General features: G+C 35.0%; 1 protein-coding gene across 2 annotated transcripts in view; it reads right to left on the reverse strand.

The window, feature by feature from the left end:
* Nucleotides 1–6,311: 6,311 nt before the first annotated feature.
* Nucleotides 6,312–21,375, reverse strand: part of LOC117170181 (leucine-rich repeat-containing protein 24-like) — a 133,566-nt gene continuing 118,502 nt past the window's right edge. For both annotated transcript variants that reach the window (XM_033356764.1, XM_033356763.1), the window contains exon 2: nucleotides 6,312–8,445. In XM_033356764.1, coding sequence (XP_033212655.1) covers nucleotides 6,341–8,317 — 1,977 coding nt within the window. In that variant the 5' untranslated portion in view covers nucleotides 8,318–8,445 and the 3' untranslated portion in view covers nucleotides 6,312–6,340. The remainder of the gene's footprint in view (nucleotides 8,446–21,375) is intronic.

Consider the following 21,375-nt stretch of genomic DNA (forward strand, 5'->3'; position numbering starts at 1 on the left):
TTGTTTTGTATACTCTACAGTTTGATATTCATAATAGTATCTCTTAAAATAGTGGCACTATATCCTTTCTTGCTATTGTCTCATTGTAAAAATAAATATTATATTATCAAATTTTGCAACCAAAACTTTCTTTGTGTTGTGTTTTGCTAACTTTCAGTAAAACAGGGTGGCCGTATTAATCACATAAAAAATTGCTGGTCATTTCCCAGTTCTCGGAAATTTTTAATTAGAAAAAACTGAGCTGGAAATAATTTTAAGCAATTTTAAGCTTGTGATATTAAAGATTGAACGATTATATATTTGTTATAAATTTAAAGCTCCTCAAATTTAAAGTTAAATGATTTTCATTTGAAATAGTTTAAAAATCGTTGAAAGGCTTCAAACTTTTATTTAAAGATCTTAAAATATCTATATGTATATTTATACCTATATTTAATCTTAAAACAATAAAAAGACATTTTCAATTTTCCTAAGCGATTTAGGAAAGTTCTTTTTATTCTTTTGAAACCTTTCATAATCCTTTAAAAGCTTCTAAATATTTGGTGTAAGATATGCAAAAATCTATATTTGTATTTGAAACAAAATTTCTGTACAAATAGCCAGATTTTGTCGGTATACGTAGGCGCTTCTAGGAAATTCAACAATTTTACTTGTACATGTAACTTTGTTAAGCAAAACAATTAAAATTCTTAATTTTCTAAACTTAGTCTTTTGTTTATTTTTGAGTATTTAATTTATAATTACTGATTTTACACGAAAAATCAAATACTTTTAAATATTGAGCAATTTTTATTTTTTAAATTACAAAATTAAAAATTTCAGGCTAAAACAATATTCAAACTTGTTTAACTACTAGGACTTTCCAATTAAACCAGTTTATTTTTAACTTTAAAATCGAAAAATTCTTAAATGTTAAACTGATTCGGAATCGTGATGTAAAATCAATTATTATTATTATTATTATTATTATTATTATTATTCACTTTGTGATCCTTAATGTATAATTGAATTTGTGAAATCATTGTTATTTAAATTTTCATTTGAACAACTGAAAAGTTTTTTATCTTATAAATTTTAGCATATAAACGCTGCTATTTTCTAATTTCTTAAGCCTTTAAAACTGCGTTTTGAAATTCTTTGAATCATAACTGTACGCTTAGAAATTAAAGTCCAAAACGTAAAATTTGTAAGTGAACGATCGGTAATGTCCCGACCCAGCGGCCACCCTGGTAAAAGATCTTGATATAGTAAACGTTTAATATTTGTTTAATTATTTCAATTACATTTCTACACATTCTTTTTGTGATTACATAAGGGGCCATCCATATACTATGTGGAGAAATTTTACCAAATTTTTACCCCCACTCTGCCCCTTCCTTGTAAAGAAACTTGAACTTCTAACTTCTTCTCCGTATCTTCTCTACACGTGAACTTATCGTATATTTTATGAAAATATGAATATTCCTGTTATTCGAAGCTAGGATGCCAAAAGGAGCGGTGGATTGGCTGAAAATTCGACTATTCGGGACAGAATTATCTGAATTATACCAGTTAGAAAGTCTAAGCAAAAAGTAGTTTAAATTTTCTGAGTTTCTAATGGTTGAAAAAATCGCATATTCAGGAGAACATGTGTCCACGAGGACTTAGGCTAGACCGATCTTCCCCTCCCAGCGCTTAGATGGCCCCTTATTTCTCATTAGTAACTGCATAACTGTTTGTATTGATAAAGAAAATCAAATACTAATTTCGTTGTTCAAGGGCACTAGTACTAGGCAAACGCAATTTGAATTATTCTGGATTCATTCTTCTCTGAATGTCAGCAAAACATAATTTATCCTTTCTGCTCAATAATTTGTTTACAAAAGTATTGACAGTTGTAAATAACTAACCACCTTGAAACAAGAAATTTATCTGTAGGCTACATTATTTGTAGGGTATAGTTTTCTTGTTCCAAGGGGCAGGAATGTATATTAAGATTTACGATACGCTTTTTTCATAAGGGTACCTACAATAACAATTCTTCTAATAGCATCACGTCTCGTTCACGATATTTTATTCATGCCGTTCAAGGCGAATTTTTGATTATGACAATTAATTCAATTTTTAAATGTTTATTCTGTTAAGTCCTGCATGTATCAATAATATCACCCTATATATTGAAATACACATCCATAGTGGATCTCGTCGGAAGTTCAGCCATTTTTCCAATCTTAAACTGTTCCTCAATCAGTCCATTAGAAGTATGAATAATTAATGAAATATGTACAATGGCTCAGTTTCATTTTGTAGCGATTAGAAATATCTTCTATATCAAACCCATACATTCGCGCATTCAAACGAGAGGATAAGTGCAAGCAGGCAAACAGTCAAACTGACATGACGGGCGAACAGACTTAAAAAATACCATCCACACATCGGTTTTTTGGAATTTCGTTCGCATTTAGACTTTTAATTCCCTACGCAGAGATTTCACAATCGAAAGCTGTCAACATTTTGCTTTTTAGGTCATGATATTCATTTATACATACGAGCCAGTATACGTAAGAAATATCAGGATTTTCCATTTATCTTCTGATGAATGGCGAATTTCTGGTGAATGGAAATAGGTGCTCTATGTGTCCTCTTCCATTAATGGGTTTAAATCGATCCATACAGGACTTTTATGCATAATATCTTAAGTTCACGTTAATATTACAATATTTACAATGATAACTAGCAATTAGTTTTTTTTAATATACTCAAACTTAAAAAATATCTTTTAAACAGTTGTGCTAGTTGTTTTTAAGTTATATAAATTAAGTTATAACAACTAATTAAAAATAGTGGAAATGAGTATAAATATAAAGGATTCTAGATATCTTGCATGCAAACGACATATAATGTAACTGATCTTACATTTCCAAAAAAACTAAGAAAATGAGCACTTATTTATAACTTTATCCCACTCATCAAAAACGGCATTTAATTCAATTTTTCTAATATCTTAATATACAAAAGTGAATGCTTAGAATTATGACCTTCTTATTAGAGTCTATGTCAAACAATTTACGATACTTTCTTTAAAAACAATATAAATTGTTAAATATTAAATTGATAAATACTTCAATTCAGACTTTGAATTTGATATTCATTTAATAACAGATTGGTGAATGTATCCATTATCCAAAAATGATCTTAATATTTTGATGAAGCTTGAACCAATAGGACGTGAAAAAATATAAGAGGTAAATTCACGTTTAAAATATGCCCCATAAGATAACAAAATATTCATTATTTCGGAGTTGTTCAGAATTTTTTTTTTCTTTAGTACATTACATTTTCAATTGTTTTCCTAATAACTTCTTGAAGAATATACAAAACACCTTATTTTAGTTCCATTGGGGTTAGTCTTTTATCATCTTGCATTATATTCTGTGCTACACATTTTATTTGTATTGCCGAAATTAGTGTAAAACTATACTCCCCCACGTAAATCTTCGTAGTATTTTCATTGATCATCCTACAAGACGTTACTTATTCCGTTAATGGTTGAATATTTCTGACGTTTACTGACCTATATGTATTTTAAAACATTTTTTCACTGAGGTACTTTTGTTTGGAATTTATTTACGGAAATCATTATCCCACTTCGAAATAAATATTTAAAAATTTTACATCTTTAAAGAAAATTATTGGCACTTTTTCATTTCCGTGACACAATACAATTTTTTTCACCTAAATGGTAGTAAATAATGAAAGAAGAATTACTGCCAAAAGATTACTTGAGCTTGAAACTCCTTTTTAAATCTTTAACTTCATACGTTACTCATTGATTTTAACAATTGGATAGATAAATTTATTCGAAAGTAGAGAAGTTAAGAGCAATTTTAATCCAATATTTTTGTTACCGATAATTACCAACAATTAGAGTTTTATGCTTGGAGTCCGAGGCGCGGATCCAGGGAGGGGTTGCCATGGATTCCCCTCCCCCTCATTTCAGAAAAACCTTATCCGCCCTCATGGAGTCCATGTTGAATTTCGAAATTCCTAAAATGTTTTGAAATGTCTTTATTTCGCAGGTAATACGTTATTTCAAGAAATCTAAGGAATTTTTGTTTCCATAGAGCATTAATATCTTTTAACGTAATTTAAGATGTTTCAGAACTTAGAAGGGACACAAATTATTAAAGATTCTCGATGTCGGTCAATCTTAGCAATACGAATTGTAGATTAGGCAGACCATAGCTTATTAACATTAGAGCAGAACTCTTTAAAACTTTACACTAAGAAGCACAAGGTTGAATACGCAACATTCCTGTTCATATTCTGTAATCCTTTTTATTATTAACAGTGAGATGCATGAGCAAAAAAAGAAGTTGCCAAATTGTGTATCTTTTTCGTAAAATATAGGTACAACCTTTTCTAACAGGCTACTAAATTTGAATAAAGTTTAATATAACTGGAAAAAATTTATTTATAAAATTTGTTATTATTTTAAATTTTTGTTTAATTTTCAGATTTAAAAAAATAGTTTCACTATTCTAACGCATTTTGACCACCTCTTAATTCTGAAGAAAAAAGTGATGTCAAAATTTGACTACGTTTCGCACATTCGCCTTGTGATATCTAAAAATCAAAAGGTAAAATTCAGGTGCAAAGACATTATTACATTTTTGATAAGGCTCTTTCAGATTTAACAAATTTAGGACAAATAGTGAAGCATCATTCTTGAAAGCAATCTCTCGATTAATAGTAAAACACTAATTAAAAACCATTTGTTCATTATATAATGTATTTATTATACATACAAAAAAATTTGTTGTTTAGATTTTTAGTCCCAATATATCTATATTTTTTTATGTCAGATATGGCGCTGCCTTTGATGTAAAAAGTTCGTTGAACAAAGAAAGTTACATGCTTTTTATGCATTTCTTAATGCTGCTACTGGCTTCGTTCTACAATAGCTCAGATAATCCTCGAAAAAACGTGAGAATTTTTTTTAAATTACTATACTCTGCCAAATAGTAAGTTTCCTGAATAAAATAGTGATAATTTTATATTTTTCTTAAAATATAGAAAAAGTATGTAACAACGTTCATGCTCTGTAGTGACATAAACTCGCAAAAAGGAAAGAAACCGTCAATTTCTATAAAGTTAACAATCCGACGACTTACTTGAAGCGAATAATCGTGATAGAATTATGTTGCATTCATTTACTACCATTTAGACAATCGTAAAACACGATAATCCTTCGAGTCAAAATTAAAGGGTGCATCAATATCATATACTACTTTTTAATGAGAAATTGTCTAGAGTAAGCTATAGCACAAAAAAACGGGTCGACACAAAAAATCCTAAAAACTTGACGTGTATGCATATGTCCGATGAGAAGAGGCTACTAAATTAATTGACCCTTAATGAGAATTTACAAATTCATCAAAATTATTTTAAGGGAGAAAACAATTAATCCATTTCTAATATAGATTAAGAGAGATGGGTTATCAGATCATTTACTATTATTTGCCCACAAAAAGCTCGAATATCCAATGATTAAGATGGCACGAGCGATCTTTAGAATAACCTAAAAACCTAAAGGCCTCTGTGAATCGTATGTAAATCATACTTCATCAACTGGGGCCAAATAGAAAAGCCATCCTGTCTAGCACATTATATGCTTAATCTAAAGAGTAGAAAGCCCCGCGGGACCATGAAAACATCACATTGCAGTAGTGGAGTATTCTACTATTTGTCTAAAAAGAGAGCAGTTAAAAAGGTTGTTGAAATCGGTTTTTGCTTTGGTGAGCTATATTTTATTCAAAAAATATGATAATTAATGAAAAGGAAAGACCGATCTGGACAACTGTTTTATCTAGTCCCTTTTTAGATAAATATCAGAATACTACACAAACTGGGATTTGCTGTTTTCGTTGTGCTGCTAATAAGGCGCATTTTTTCCTTTCTATTATTACATAAGAAATAGATTTTCCTTCGCAAAAACAACCTTTACAGAGGGTTTTTATATTCTTTAGATTATGAATACAAAAAACTAGTAAAAATGGCTTTTCCTTTGAGTCAAATTGTATAAAGGACCATTTACTGACGATTTTTAGGGCCCATAAATCGTCCTTAAATCGTGAGACGTATGGACAGCAATCAGACAGATACTTGAATCCTGGACATGTCTTTAGAACGTGCCAAAGACGACCGCTGTCTTTGTGCCTAATATGAATCTTTTCGGCTTTTAAAAAACAATCATTTCTTTGAACCAGCTTCATATTTTGACATTTGGATAAAGCGAGTGATGCATTGAGTGTGTCGTGCGGAAAATTACGAGTGATTTGGGTGAACGATTCGCCGAAGGTTAGAGCGAAACGAATTCAGGAGGCGGTTGAAGAACCGGCTGCGGTTTGTTTGTCAATATATGTATTTCTGGATCCGTTAAAGAAAACGTCGAACTTCCCGTTGCAGTAATGCGCGGTCCCATATTATCATAAGGTGAGCTTAAATCAGAAGTACGTAATGTTCGCCTCGGAAGTGTTGCAAAACTGGAGACCACAGTGGGCAGCGGTGCTACTGTTGCCGCCGGTTTCTCTGAAATGTGGCTCACGGTTCCATGTCCTGGTATGTCCAGCAGATCAGGATAGCATCGTTCTGAATCCTGGGGAAGCGAGACTGAAATAAAAATATTCCCGAACGTCCCAGTAGGTAGAAGTCCTGTAGTAAATCCAGATGGCGGTGGTGGGAAAACAGTAGTGCATGGAAGTGTGCGCATTGTATTAGAGTTACAAATTTCAGGTCTAAGTCTTTCAATAGTCACACTAGCTGCATTTATTTCATCGGAAATTGATCCACGCTCGGTTAATTCTAAATCACCAGGACTGCATGCCTCTGCTACGCTTCCTTGACCACTTAGCCTGTCATTTCCACTACCTCCAGTAGTTGTAGTTACGGATAAGTCTAGCAGCTTTTTTTCCTGGTCCCCGAAGCTCATGCTGTCTTGCAGTTTCTCTTTTTCAAGTCTACTTCTGCGCCTCGATCCTCCAAAAATACACAGAGCTAGAAAAACTGCTGAAATAGAAGCACAAAGCGCAGCGGCTCCTCCGCCTGCCAGACTCACCCAAAGAAGCCAATTGTCTGTTTGAGAAAGTGTTGGTGCTGTAAATACCCGAGGGACTGCTATGTTCAGACCGCTATTGGCTGATCCTGCTACGTTTTTGGCAAAGCATGTGTATTCTCCAGCATCGGTATCGCTGGCATTGTAAACAGTGAGATTGCTCCATCTTTCGATGACATTCGCTCCGGTTGTGATGTCCTCTGAGGTGTCGGAAGAGGTGGAGCAGCTTAAATAGACACCAGAGAAGGGTTGCTCAGCTCGTGTAAGGTTTATGGGCCCTCCATTCAGTTGCCACCACACCTCGGGTTCTGGATCTCCAGTGGCTAAACATGCGAGAGTTAGATTGCCATTAATCTCTACTTGAGTGCTGCTAGCTTGAGTAACGACTTCAGGCTCACATGCAAATTCTGAGGGCTTAACGTCTTCCCAATGACGTCCTTGCAATCTTTCTGGGGCTGTACAAACCTGAGGCACTGAATAGAGCCTACTGGGTCCATCAGTCATGAGCCAGGTTCTGAATTCCTTCAGTCTGCAATCGCATTTCCAGCGGTTGTTGTCTAGACTTAGAGTTTTTAATCTGGTAAGGCTTGAGATAACAGTAACGTGAACGTATTGCAGATGATTGTTATCCAGTTTCAAAGACTCAAGCTCGTTGAGACGCGAGAAGGCAAATTTGTGTATTTGCGTCAACGAACATCTTTGGAGTTCCAGATTTCGCATGTGCTTTAGAGGTGGAAATTGGTGGCTTTTTATAGTACCCAGTGGATTACCACTTAGGATTACAATACGTAATCTCTCATTCCCAAAGAATGTGTTTGAGTCGAGACTTGTGATGTTATTATCAGAGAGATCAACTTCGACTAATATTCGCATCTCTTTGAAGGCATCAGCGTGAATCTCCTTTATTTTAGCGTTACGCAGAAACACTTTCTGCAAGTTTAGTAAGCCGGCTCGCTTGAAAGTTTCTGATTCTAAGGCTGGTATTTCGTTGCCTGATAGATCCAGAAGTTGCATGTCTGGGTCCAGAGAGGGTGGTAGAGATGTCAGTCCCGCGTCTGGACACAGAGCAGACTTTTTGCCAGATGTCCATTTACATCTACATACGGCAGGACAGTCTGTCCAGTCAGGAAATGCTGCAGCCCGAGTTAAGGCCAAGCTTGAAATTAGCAGGGAAAGGGCGAGTAGTAAGCGCCCTCCAAGAGGGTGGCTCTGCGTTGCTAACATAACCACCGCTCTGGATAGTAAACACCTATTCTGCGCCTTTGGCAATTACATCCGGGAGTTGGGAGGCTAGAGGATCATCCTTCCTGTTGGTGCAAACGAAAGACCAACGTTCTAGATATGAATTGAACCTGGAAACAAAAGAATTTGTTATTAGTTTTTAATTAATAATTGAAGACGCATTAAAACTAAAAGAAGTACTTAAACTTAATTTTGGTTTCCAAATGTGGTACAATAGAAGGAATTTATCGGATTTAACAAGGTACCTTAGATGTTTTTAAATGTTGCGGCCTGCTATAATTCTACATCTAGAAAGTCTCTTAGTAGAATATCTTACTTGCGGCAATTAATATCTGCTGCTAGTCGCATTGGCAGTAAGAAACACCGTTACATCTACCGCTTATCTGTTTAGAGATGTATTTGGGTGAGACAATACAAGAAAAGATTGAGTTTAGAAACTATCCTGACTGACCATAGTGAGAAGTTGTCCCGCATCGCGTGAGTTTAGCCGAGAATCTCGGAAAACGAGGAAATTCGGGTAAGACAATTGATAAAGTTTACAATTGAACATTTCGCGTAAATATAGAAAATAATGTATCGGAATTTGGAAATATGAATGAGAAATCATATGAAAACAAAGAAGAAGGCCAAACAGATATTGGAAGCTTTGTTTTCAACAAAATAATAATGCACTAAGGATTCAAGTAAAATAATTTTAGAAAATCTTACCTCTTTATTTATAACACCATTAGGTTAGCAAATTGTAAAAATTTAAGATTCTGCGAAGAGACAATTCAAGAAAATTTATTTGAATATAAGTAAAACTCATACGATAAGCAACGAATTTTTGAAATAATATAAAGTAAGTGTCTGAAAAATCGTGATGCCAATTTTCTTGCCTTTTTTTAAATTTTAATAGTGTCAAATTTTATGGGCTAGTATAAAATGCTTAAAATAAATGATTTTCTTACGAACATGAATTTCGTTTCTGTCTAAGAAAATTTTATTTGGTTTTCTTGTTTAGGTGGTTATAAGAAATTGGACTTCGGATTCTCTACCCTTTTCAGTTTTAAAATTGTATACGATTTTTCAATCTAATTTCTTATGAATGAAGTGTTTATATCCGAATACGTCTTGACCTGTTTGTCGAACCGACCTTTGAAGGTCGTTTGGAAATCATCTAGACGTAATCCTTCTAGATCTATCTAGACCATTCTTCTTTTAATCGCTCGGCTGATGTCTTAGCTAGGGACGGGTCTCGAAACAATAGACCTTTACGTTTTTGGAGTCGCTGATGACGATCCTGGTGTCTATGTAACCCCATCACGTCTAGATCAAGGTCAAACGAAGGTCAAACTCCGTTATTCGCACGATATAATTTTTATGACACCCCTGATTCTGTCTGTCTGTGTCTATTCGTGTATGTGGGTACTGTGTGTAGACTCGTGTGTATCTGGGCGTTTATGTAGGCGCTGTGTACTGTGTGCGCTTATCTATAACTATGTGTATATGTATATGCTGTATGTGTCTGCGAGTAGATCTGTGTTAGCTTATGTGGGTCCGTTTTATGTGTGTGTGTGTGTGTGTCTATTTGCGTAATTGGGTACAATCTGAGGCTTGGTGTGGATCCGTGCATACCTATGTGTGCCCGAGTGTGTGTGTGTGTGTGTGTGTGTGTGTGTGCATGTGAGCCGATTCCGCTCATTTATCAAGGGTTTTTGGCGCTATAGAAAAAATTGCCGGTGTTGAAGCAATTCTAATTCAAAATTTGAGTTCAGGTGTTATAGAACGAGATTATTTAGATGAAAGAATGGATTTTTTAAATGGAATCGCATAGTAAATTTGTACATACAATGCCGATAGAAAATGTATGTACGACGTGTTATTTTTTTCGCAAAAGAAACACCTTGATATCTTCTCTCAAAGTCTTTCAAGTTTCGGTGAAATCTCTCACCTTGCTCCTTACGGAAGTCCTCCAGATTTTTAGGGAAGTAATCAATGTGGGAATAGAGGAAATGTATCTATAGATTCATTAAACATCCCATCTTTTGGTAGTTTGATATGCAATGGTGGAAGGATGACTTTATCACTAGGAATAAGACTCTCTGGTAGTATTTTCATAGATCCTGGAGTTCATTCTTGCCTGAGTGGCAAGTTCTTTTTCACATAATGTTGTTCTCGGCCTAGACTGACCCACTTACAAATAAAACATGGATACTTTGTGTTCCCCGTTTGTTGACCTAATAAAATACTGGTTATTTTCAAATCTTTAAGTAATTGCCACTTGTGACTATCATACTTCAATTTTTTAAGTAGAAAATGGAGATTATTGTATTGCTCTTCCAAGATCACTAAATGGCCAACTGGTATAGGGGCATAAATGTTTCCATTGTAAAGTAAGATAGCGTTTGTTCAAACTCCTCATTGATGAATCAATAACACTTTTATACTCATTTATCAGTTCTTCAACATCATTGCAATAAACTAAACCCTTTGCTTTAGAAAAGAATTTCCGGAATGGGCGATATCGATCACGATAAAAACTCACTCGAGTACCTAGAGCTAAAAAACTCTTCTCTTTTAATCTAGAAGCTACGAGTTCGGACATTTCTTTCGAAAGTCCTTCGCCTCGAACCGAGTCACTTAGCTTGTTTGGAGTAAAGTCATGAGAATTTCCGGGCAGACTATCCTCTGATTTTTGCTATTCATTTAGCTCGTCATTATGCTGATCTTTGAATTCTTCAAATGACATTCTTCTATCTGTATCATTGGTTTCTGTTTCAAAAGAGACTTCGTCAGTAAATATCTGGTGTTCACTTTCAACCTGTTCAATGCTGATTAAAACAGAATGAGTAACAGATTGAACAGATGCATATAATATTATATAATTATTCTTTCTATTGGACCCAGATGTATTGGTCAAGCAAAAATAGCAATCAGTGTCATGATATTTTTGTTCTCGCCAGATCATAGGAGAAACAAATATCTGTTTTTTCTTTTCCGTGATTCGCAGGGAGCAAGTGACGCATAATATTTTTGGAGTCCAAAAATAGTCCGTTCCATTATTGAAACATTTTTTGTAATATGCTGTCAATGCATCTGTAAATTGCCTCCCCTGATTCGTGATGATATATTTTCCACAAACAACGCAAAAGTTGTTTAATTGATGATAATATGGAATTGTTGATGAACTTGTAGCATTAGACTTCAAAAGGGCGAAGTTTTCCACCAAATTAGAGCTGCGGTCGCATGATCACGATGATTGCGGACCCGCATGCTTACCCTGACCAATCGCCGATACTGGGTTTCCGAGTCCCTGTATCGTACGGCTATTTTTTCTTGTGCCTGCCATGACGGCTTGAACGCCTTCACCCAGGCACTTCGCTGGTGATCCGTTGCCCGCCGTCACCACGTGAAGGTACCCTGGGAGCAGGCACAAAAAATGTGGATTCACGATGTCCCTTCTTATAGCATATTATGTAAGTAATAAATCTTGACCCAGTTTGACCTGAAGAATGACCCTGTTGGTCAAATCTAAGGTCATCACTTACGGTGAAAATGCTTAACAGTTGAGTGTGATTTCGTAAAATGATAGGCCTATGGTCTGAAATTTAAATTCGGTTAAATGTAAACACTCAAGCTTGAAATTAAACATTATCTCGTTCAATTTCTCATTTCAGACTCTGAACCTATCATTTCACGGAATCACATCCACAGGGATCGTGATCAGCGACCCCAAAGACATAAAGGTCCACTGGTTCGAGACCCGTTCATGGCTAACACATCTGCTCAAATATCGAAAGATGGATTTGACCTCTAGATGACCTCTAAATGATCTTCAGAGTACGGTTCCACAAACAGGTCAAGACTTATGCGGACGTAAAATTTTCCGCTCTTTAAGAATCCGGGGTCAAAAAATTGCATCAATCGAATTAAGGTGTTTGACCTTCATTACCTTGAACTACACGTGATGGGGTCATATGGATACCGGGATCGTGATCAGCGACCCCAAAAACGTAAAGGTCCATTGTTTCGAGACCCGTTCCTAGCTAATACATCAGCTGAAAGATCGAATCAATAGGGGAATCGTGATCAGCGACCCCAAAAACATAAAGGTCAACTAGGCTGAAAGATGCTCCACCCCAGTTTCATCTTGCGGCCCTGTTATTATACTTCATTACTTGGTTGAGTATCAAATCATTTGTTTGATCAGATCGAACATGACCATAGTCCATTTTGGCCTCCTTAATCGTCGTGATTCCACTTCCACAAGTTTCAAATTCTGCTACCTAATTTTTGACAATAAATGAAATGTCAAATTTAAGCTGTAAACATTACCGAGAATCGTGCCGGATCTTGCTTTGAATATCCAAGTCAGGACGGGATAAGGTTAAACGATTAAAAACTGAATGTTGTCAACGAAAAAAATTTTGACAACTTGAATTTTCAATTATTTGAATTTTTTATCATTTTCCAGCGGTTCTGCAAGTATTTTGGTCTAGATATAATTCTTCGATAACTCGAATTTGCAATAACTCGAATTTTTTTGCTTTCCTTAGTGGGTCGAGTTATCGAAGTTTCACTGTATATCTAACTTGGACAATACTAAGATGGACTCCAGAAATTATAGTCTCAACGTGCATACTTGTCTCGGTGGTGCGCGTGGCCATGATATGAAGTTGAAATTACGTCCTAATAAAAAACTTAGTTTTCATTTACAAGGAAATTCACTTCTAGGATTGAAAATAAATAAATAAATGTTTATGTAAAAAACTGATACACCTCGTACCCAGAGATTAATCAATAACCACACTTAAAATGATATGTTCAACATATGTTTAGCTCTAATATCTTCAATTCTTTGAAAATATTTGGTAAGCTATGGAGGTACATAAAAACTTTTTAAATCACTTAAGTGATGAAATGCTATAAAATTACTTGAAATCCTATGAAATCCCTAAAAATATTTGGAAGTCTCTACAAAGCTCGTTCAATCCTTGAAATTGTTTAAAATTCTATGAAATTTCTTAAAATCGTATAAAATCACTTGAAATAATTTAAAATTTCGCAAAATAATTTTTAATTTATTGAAGTCCGTTGAAATTCTTTGTAATAATTAAAAATAACGCTTTTTGAAAACTGTTAGCTTTTTTGATCATTTGGAACCTTTTAAATCTTTTTAAATATCATAAAATCTTATCCTACATGAAATATTTTCAGTAAAATCCTGAGAGTTTACTGTAACACTTCCAGACGCTTTCTTGATGACACGAAATTCAGCCGATGCTTCAGCAGTATAAAATACATTCGCTAGGAAGTTTGGTTTTGGGATGATCTCAAGTTCTGAACAATCGGTTCATACATCCGTCTTCTACAATCGGTTCTACAATCGTTTGTGGGTCAATTTTTTTCAACACGTATACCTAAATGAACGGCATATTTTTTATGACATTGCAAACTTTTTTATAGGTTCCATACATCAAATAAGTTGACACGTATGTCAGGATTTTCAAAATTTTTTTTATACTTTCAAAAATATTCTTAAATAAGTAATAACATAGGCAGCTGATTTTCTTGTCTTTGGATCCTGATATCTCTGCTCTCATTTGTCATAAGAATAAACAATTTTTTCACCCTGCGCAAAATTTAGTCAACTTTTCAGAAAATTTATGTGTATAATTTTATATTGTTAAATAATAACGGATTTCAACCATTTTAATGTTTAAAGTCAATTTGTATACACGTCCACAGTCGATAGAAGATTGAAACATACATCATCGGATTCCTTGTTAAATTCTACAAATAAACCATATTAAATAAAAGTAAAGTCATCATTTGTTCAGTTACAAAAAATTAGTTTCTGTGCGGAGGATGAAGACAGAGTATTGCGTTTGGCGCAGAGGACAGCTAAGAATGCGTTCATATAGAACGGGGGTTCCCACTTGGACCTGGATTTTCCGGGGATTTTTATTTCCGCGATAAGAAACTTGTCTTCAAGTATCGTCAGTTCGAGAAAAATCTGAGACAGTGAACACCATTTTTCAACATTCTCGGTTGTTTCATCAGCAAACACGGTAGCAATTCGTTTAACTATAGTCTCAGTCTAAAAATGCCGAAAAAACGAAAAAGTTTAAAGAAACAAATATCCGAACGGGTAAATGTTTCAATCCCTTTACTTTGGCCCCTCCTCCAGTAATAAAAAAACGCTTCATTATGAAAAGTTAGGGAACAACATTTGTTAGAATTGAATTTGCAAATAACAGCAGATTAATGCAGAATGAGGATTTGTAACATGTGTCACCAAAAGTAATATCACGTATAAATGATTATTAACATGAAAAGTGTAAACGGTCATTATGTACCATAGCATGTTGATGTGAAGCGATATTCGGTAGTAAAAGTAGAAAAAATAACTGCAAAAATTAAAAAAAAAATCAATGTATCTGATAGTAGTGATGATAACAGTCATAAGATTACTGATGATGCTAGTATTTTACAAACTTTAAAAACAGAATTTGATGCGAGCAAAGATCGTACAAAACAGATAAGAATTCTCACCATTTTCAAAGACTGGTCTTTCCGTAGAATTTTACATCATTTCCCCACAGAACAATGCATATGATAACTGCAGAAAAAAACAGCTACTGAAAATGGAATTTTAGCTGGGCAAAGTCCTATAAGTCACCCCTCTCTGGATAAAAATGTAATAGATTCCATAACGAACTTTTATGAATCAGATGACAATAGCAGAATAATGTCTGAGGAAAAAGATTATGTATCCGTAATGCATCGGTTTTCGCGACCCATTTTGCATGAGAAAACAATCAAATTTATAAGGTTTGCTTAGTACAGTAGTAGTCATGCATCCGTAATGTATCCGCATTGCGTGTTGGCAGGAGCCCAACGTGAAATGAAAAGTAAGCTTATTAATCGAAGGGGCGCACTTAAAAAGAATGAAATGTGACACATCGTACCAAATAAAAAGTTATCATGACTGTTTAGAACGTATGTTTGTGCCCCAGCATCGACTGATTGTTACCTTGGAGAGCGCAAAAAAGTCCCGGGTGGGACAGAACTAATAGAGCAGTTAGAGAAAATGTTTGATGACAATTATATTGACAACATTACGTACATACAATAGACTAACGTCGATAGAACTACTTTGGAAACTATTATTTCTCCGATTGACGAATACAGGCAAAAACTGACAGTTGGATTAGAAAAATTAATGTTACATTCATACCTCGAGACAAAACAAATCGAATTTTTAAATGACAAAAGACAAAATTTGAATCGAAACGAATGCATCGTGATTTGTGATTTCTCAGAAAACTATGCCTTCGTTATTTAAAATGCTGTTCAAGGTGTGGATTGGAACAATGACCACGCAAAAGTACATCCGTTTGCGATTTATTACAAAGAGGATAACGATGTACTTCAGATGAAAAGCTTGGCCATGACTTCCGAATGTTTGCATCACGATACAATAAAATTATACATTTCTCTGACGAAGCAAGTGCGCAATATACAAATAAGAAAAATTTTAGTAATTGACCCACCATAAAGAAGATTTCGGTATAAATGCATAGTGGCACTTCTTCCCTACTTCATATGGCAAAGGTGCGTGTGACGGTTTGGGTGGAACATTGAAAAGATTAGCGGCTAGAGCAAGCCTTCAACGAATTAATAATCCAATTCGAACACCGAGAGAATTGTATGAATGGGGAAATTCCACGCTCCCTAATATAAATTGTCATTTTGTGCGGAACGGAGAATATGATAAGGAACATAAGAAATTATCAACTTGTTTTGAAAAAGCGATAACAATCAAAGGAACTTCGAAGTGCCACAGTATGATTCCGGAAACAATTAACAAATTACAAGCACGCCCGTTTTCTTTATATGAACGTCCAACAATAGTAAAAATTATGAAGTGAAAGGTAATCAAAACCGATGTATATAATTTTCGTGTGCAAAAAAACCATTGTGAAAATATAAACAACTATAACAAATTATCTTGTGATTTTGTTAAACTGTGATTTGGACTTTTCCCCGTAAATCCCCCCCAAAAATTACATACTTTCGTGTTACTTAATAAAGGAAAATCAGCTATAATTGTTGGCGAACGAATTTTATGAATGAACAACGAAGTAGACGTTTCAGCGCGCCTCGCACATGTTAACATGTAACATGTTTTCTATATATAATTCAACAAGGAATCTGATGACGTATCTTTCAATTTTCTATCAACAGGGGATGTGTATAAAAATTGACTTTAAACAACAAAATTGTTAAAATTCGTTATTATTTAACATTATAAAATTGTACACATAAATTTTCTGGAAAGTTGACTAAATTGCGCGCAGAATGAAAAAAAATCCTTATTCTTAAGAAAAATCGAAGTGAAGGTATCAGCATTCAAAGACAAGCAAATCCGCTGACTATGTCATTATTTATTCAAGAATGGGTTTTTGAAAATATAGAAAAAAATTTTTAAATTCTGACATACGTGTCGACTTATATTACATATAAAACACACCAAAAATGTTTCAAGAGATTAAAAATACCCTCGTATTTTCTTCGTCAAATCCGTACGATTTGTGAAAGAATGTCCCATATGCATCATGTGTATGGAATACATCTTGTTTCAGAAAGTCTGATTTTATTATATCGTCGTGATCGCTCCAGTGGATTTCACGAAGATACACGAGACTCATGCACTAAGTGTATGTTTCATGAAGCTGCATATCCGGCATATTTCCGAAACAGACCCTAACAACCTTATAAAACCAGACTTCCTTGATAGAGATGTGTTTTATTCACCTCATACCTGTGTCACATATCGTTCTTTCGGAGAATCTATGGTTGGAGTCCGGAAGTGCTTCAGAAACTAACCTTTAATGGTGAAGATGTGTTATATACACAAATCAAATCCATTAATATCTTTCAAGATCCGTATTTTTACACTCTTCTGAATCATTTAAAATCCCTTGAAATCGCTCATGGAAATCGCCGAAAATAAGTCTCAATCTTTTGAAACCCATTAAAATCTTATAACCTTGTACTAGCAAACTTTTATGATTATTTGAATTTTTAATCACTTTATATATTTCTAAATCTCATTAAAATCGATGAAAACGCTGTGAATGTTTTTATAAATTTATAAATAAAAAATTTCGATTTTTTTGTATTTGTGTCTAAATTTTCTGTAATCCGAAAAACCCTCTCAAACCGACTTTTATAAAAATCCGGCAATTCATTTAATTTTCGTAAAACTTGGTTCTACTCTTTGAGCAACAGTTTGATGTCAACGTTAATCACTTTGAATCTCTTTAAACTCATTCATTGTCATTGAATTCTTGTGTTTTTACAGCAGTTTGCATCAATTTAATTATGGGACGTTAAATAGGATTTTTAATGTGGATTTAATCTAATTTAAATTTTATAATTTTGTTTATCTACCATGGGTCACGCATACGCAGTTCCATGAAAGTTTTAAGGTAAAATTTGGCTAATATTTGAGGGTTTTGGCGCGTGAGATAAGTGCGGCTTTTGACTCGCTTCATAAAGATTCAAAGCAACTCAGAACTCACCATGGAAAGGTGGCTGCATGTCGAGTTCCATCGCCACCATAACCACCCATCCAAATAACGAGATCTTTATTTCAAAACTTAAGTGTTTTTGACAACCGAAAACTGTACCTTTCTATAAAAGCGCTGTTAGGAGAAAATATTACTAGTTTTACACAGTGCTCGACGCTCGGATATGGCATAGAAAACATTTGATGTCCCATTCTGGCATATGACCACTCTTAATCAGAATGGCTATTTCCTCATTTTACACACTTCCAATGATTGATGAAGGTATTACTTAGGCCAACGACCAGTCAATTATCACGGAATAATCTGAGGCACTAAAAATGAGCCGAGGAAAAGTGAAACTACAGAGTTCTGATTTCCTCTGCCATTTTTTATCCTCTGGTTTTTCTTTGCCTTCAACACTCGGATTAGAGCTAGTTCTCTGATGCTTTTGCTTTCATCAAAAGTCATGGTAAGTAGGCTGCTTTCAGGATGTACAAAATACGCATTATGTAGTGTGACAGGGAAAATAATCCTGATCTTCGCAGACAACCACAATGGCACATAGTAGGTAGGTATACATGTGACTGACTACTTTAGTGCATTAGGCGGGGTTTTTTCTAGATATGTATAATCTCAGAATATATTTGCCTGTTGTGAGCCATAGAGCGTGATTCATATTTTCAGGATCTGATTTTGCAAAATCTGGTTGCCTGTGTCCTAACCGGATTGCATTTGAAATTCTATAGAGTAAACTTTGATCTTTACTGAAGAAGCTGTAATCAATATTTTGCAAGGTGCAATCGACTTATTTAAACTCAATGACTGGTAGATTTTGACAGCCGATAAGGAACATTTCTATCGGACCTGTGTAAAATTTTGAACCGGATGTGTGGGCATTTAACGCATCAAAAAGATGTCGGAGAGAGAGCTCATTGAAATGTATTATAAAATTCGACTATTGCATATGCCCTGGTTCTTGTACATCCTTTCGAGTCCGAAGAACGCGTTTACCTCCACCCCCCTCATCATGGACGTACAACGTCGCATCTTTGCGACCGTCCAGGTAGGGGCCACGTATGCAAAACTGGTATATTTTTTTTCTTGTATGAGTACTTGAAGCAATTTCAGCGACAGTCCTGTCTGAAACCCTATATCTTTCAAATACCAGAGCTGTATTTGCCAATGTCGGCGATTTAACTGTCTGTCTGAGTTAAGCCTTTCCCCACCATGAAGCGTTATGTACAATACATATATACATATACGTATGTTGCAATACATTAATCTTAAAAGTAATAATGAATTTGTTTAGGTGGAGCACTGGTATCTCATCTCCTATCCCACACATGTGGTAGAGTTTTTGGTGTTTATTAAAAATGTGTTCTCCCTGTAGGCCTACACAACTTGTTTTTTTAAACAAATATTATGCGAAATTAAAATTAGGTTTTTTTCTCGTTTAAATTTCAGATAATGCTAGTGTCAGACAGTCCATAAGAAGAGTATTTGAAAAGTTTTGACTTGCAGAATGCACACTCCGTGCTAGTTAACGTGAGTAATCTTTAATTGTAACCTGTTCCTTATCAATGACCGCTTTTTATGCATAAAGACAACTTTGACGCTTAGCAGTTAAAGCACATCACTAAACATCGTAAACCAGCTTTTGTACATCCACATCGGTTTTCGCGACCCATTTTGCATGAGAAAACAATCAAATTTATAAGGTTTGCTTAGTATAGTAGTAGTCATTTAATCGTACGTGTTAATTCTGTATATGTTAATTCCGAGTAATATTGAAAAATAATAATAAAGTGAAGTAGAGCTGCAGGGGAGGATAGGGGAAAATAAAGAAGAGATAGTTTTGATAGGAGGTGATTTGAATGCATGGACTGGCGAACAAGGGGGAGGGATTTGGGATGGAGAAAAGAAAGAATATGCTAGGAGTTCCAGACATAGGGAGATAGAGAGAGGAGGAGGTTATTAGACATAATAGGAGAAGCAGAATGGTCTATATGTAATGACAATATGAAAGGAGATGAGGAAGGAGGGATCACATTTCTTCAAAAATGTATGCAGACATTGTAAGAAAAAGGTTAGAGAGTCAGATAGAGGAAAGCGAAAGTACTCCACACAATCAGACGGGTTTTAGAAAAGGGATAGGAACCATAGACAATATTCACGTGCTAAACTACTTGGTTAACAGAAATTTAGGGAGAAAGAGAGGAAAATTAATCGCGTTATTCGTCGACTTTGAAGCAGCTCTTGATTCACTGAACAGAAAAGTATTATGGAAGGCAATGAGAGAGAGAGGAAAAGAAGGAAGGCTGTTGGATAGGATAAAGGAAATTTTTACTAAAACCCGGATTAGAGTGAAGATAGAAAAGGAAAAAGGAGAGGTATTCTGAATAGAAAGAGGTATAGGGCAAGGGTGCCCTTTGAGTTCGCTACTGTTTAATATGTTGTTGACATACCTAGAGAAAAAGCTAAAGCAGAAAGGAAAAGGGTGGACGATATTGGGTAACAGCAAAATATATTCTCTAGCTTGAGCGGAGGATTGGAGAATGAGGGCCTGATTGTTTTTATGTATTAGTTTGGGCAGTGTTGTGTTATGGAGTGAAGACCTGGGGATGGAAGGAACATAGGAAAGTGGAGAGCATACATGAGTGATTTTTGAGGTGGGTAATGGGGGTTAGCTGGAGTTTATCCGGATACATGTTAAGAGAAGAGTGAGGAAGAAAAAAATAGTTGCGAGACCAATTAAGAGAGCCTGGAGGTCTGCAGAGAAGCTAAAAAGGGGAGAGGGAAGAAGAATAACTCAAGCATGATTGGTCAAATTCGGAACAATTAGGCAAGAGGAAATTCGGGAAATTGAAAATGGGAGGAAGAAAGGAGAAAAACGAGAAGGGTTTGTAAGATACGAGAAGGGGTTACGGAATGGCAGGACATATAGTTAGAGCTATCAGTTAAAGAAGGAGGAGTGAGATGGACACCGATTATAGGTTCGAGGTACAATAGATGGCAAATGATTGTCAAACGGTCTACGGAACCAGAAAATCTGAAAAAAATAAAAAAGTAAGACAAATGGAGTAGATTGATATGGTTTACAATGGAAGAACAAGAGAGAGCTTGTCATGGGCACATGTTTTAGAAAGGAGCACAGAAGAGGAAGAGGGGGAGTTGAGTGTGGATGAGTGTGTAAGATAGATTTTGGATGGTGATGGACAGGGCTTCATGTGGATGAAGAAATTAGAAGACGTAAGGGAAAGCAAGGGAATAGGGCAGAGCCAATCGGTTGATCCTGAAAACAGGACATTAAAGAGCAGAATATAAATTCAAAATAGTGGAAAGTGTTTCTTTTTTATTGTACAGGGAAATGGAAGCTCTAGAAGATCGTTCATTACTAGAATTATTAGTATTATTTTTGTTATTATTATTTTATTTTATTTTTAAGTAAGGCGAGACATTAGAAGATAAGCATCTGATAAC

Source organism: Belonocnema kinseyi, chromosome 3, assembly GCF_010883055.1.
Source record: "Belonocnema kinseyi isolate 2016_QV_RU_SX_M_011 chromosome 3, B_treatae_v1, whole genome shotgun sequence".
NCBI classification, from domain to species: domain Eukaryota; kingdom Metazoa; phylum Arthropoda; class Insecta; order Hymenoptera; family Cynipidae; genus Belonocnema; species Belonocnema kinseyi.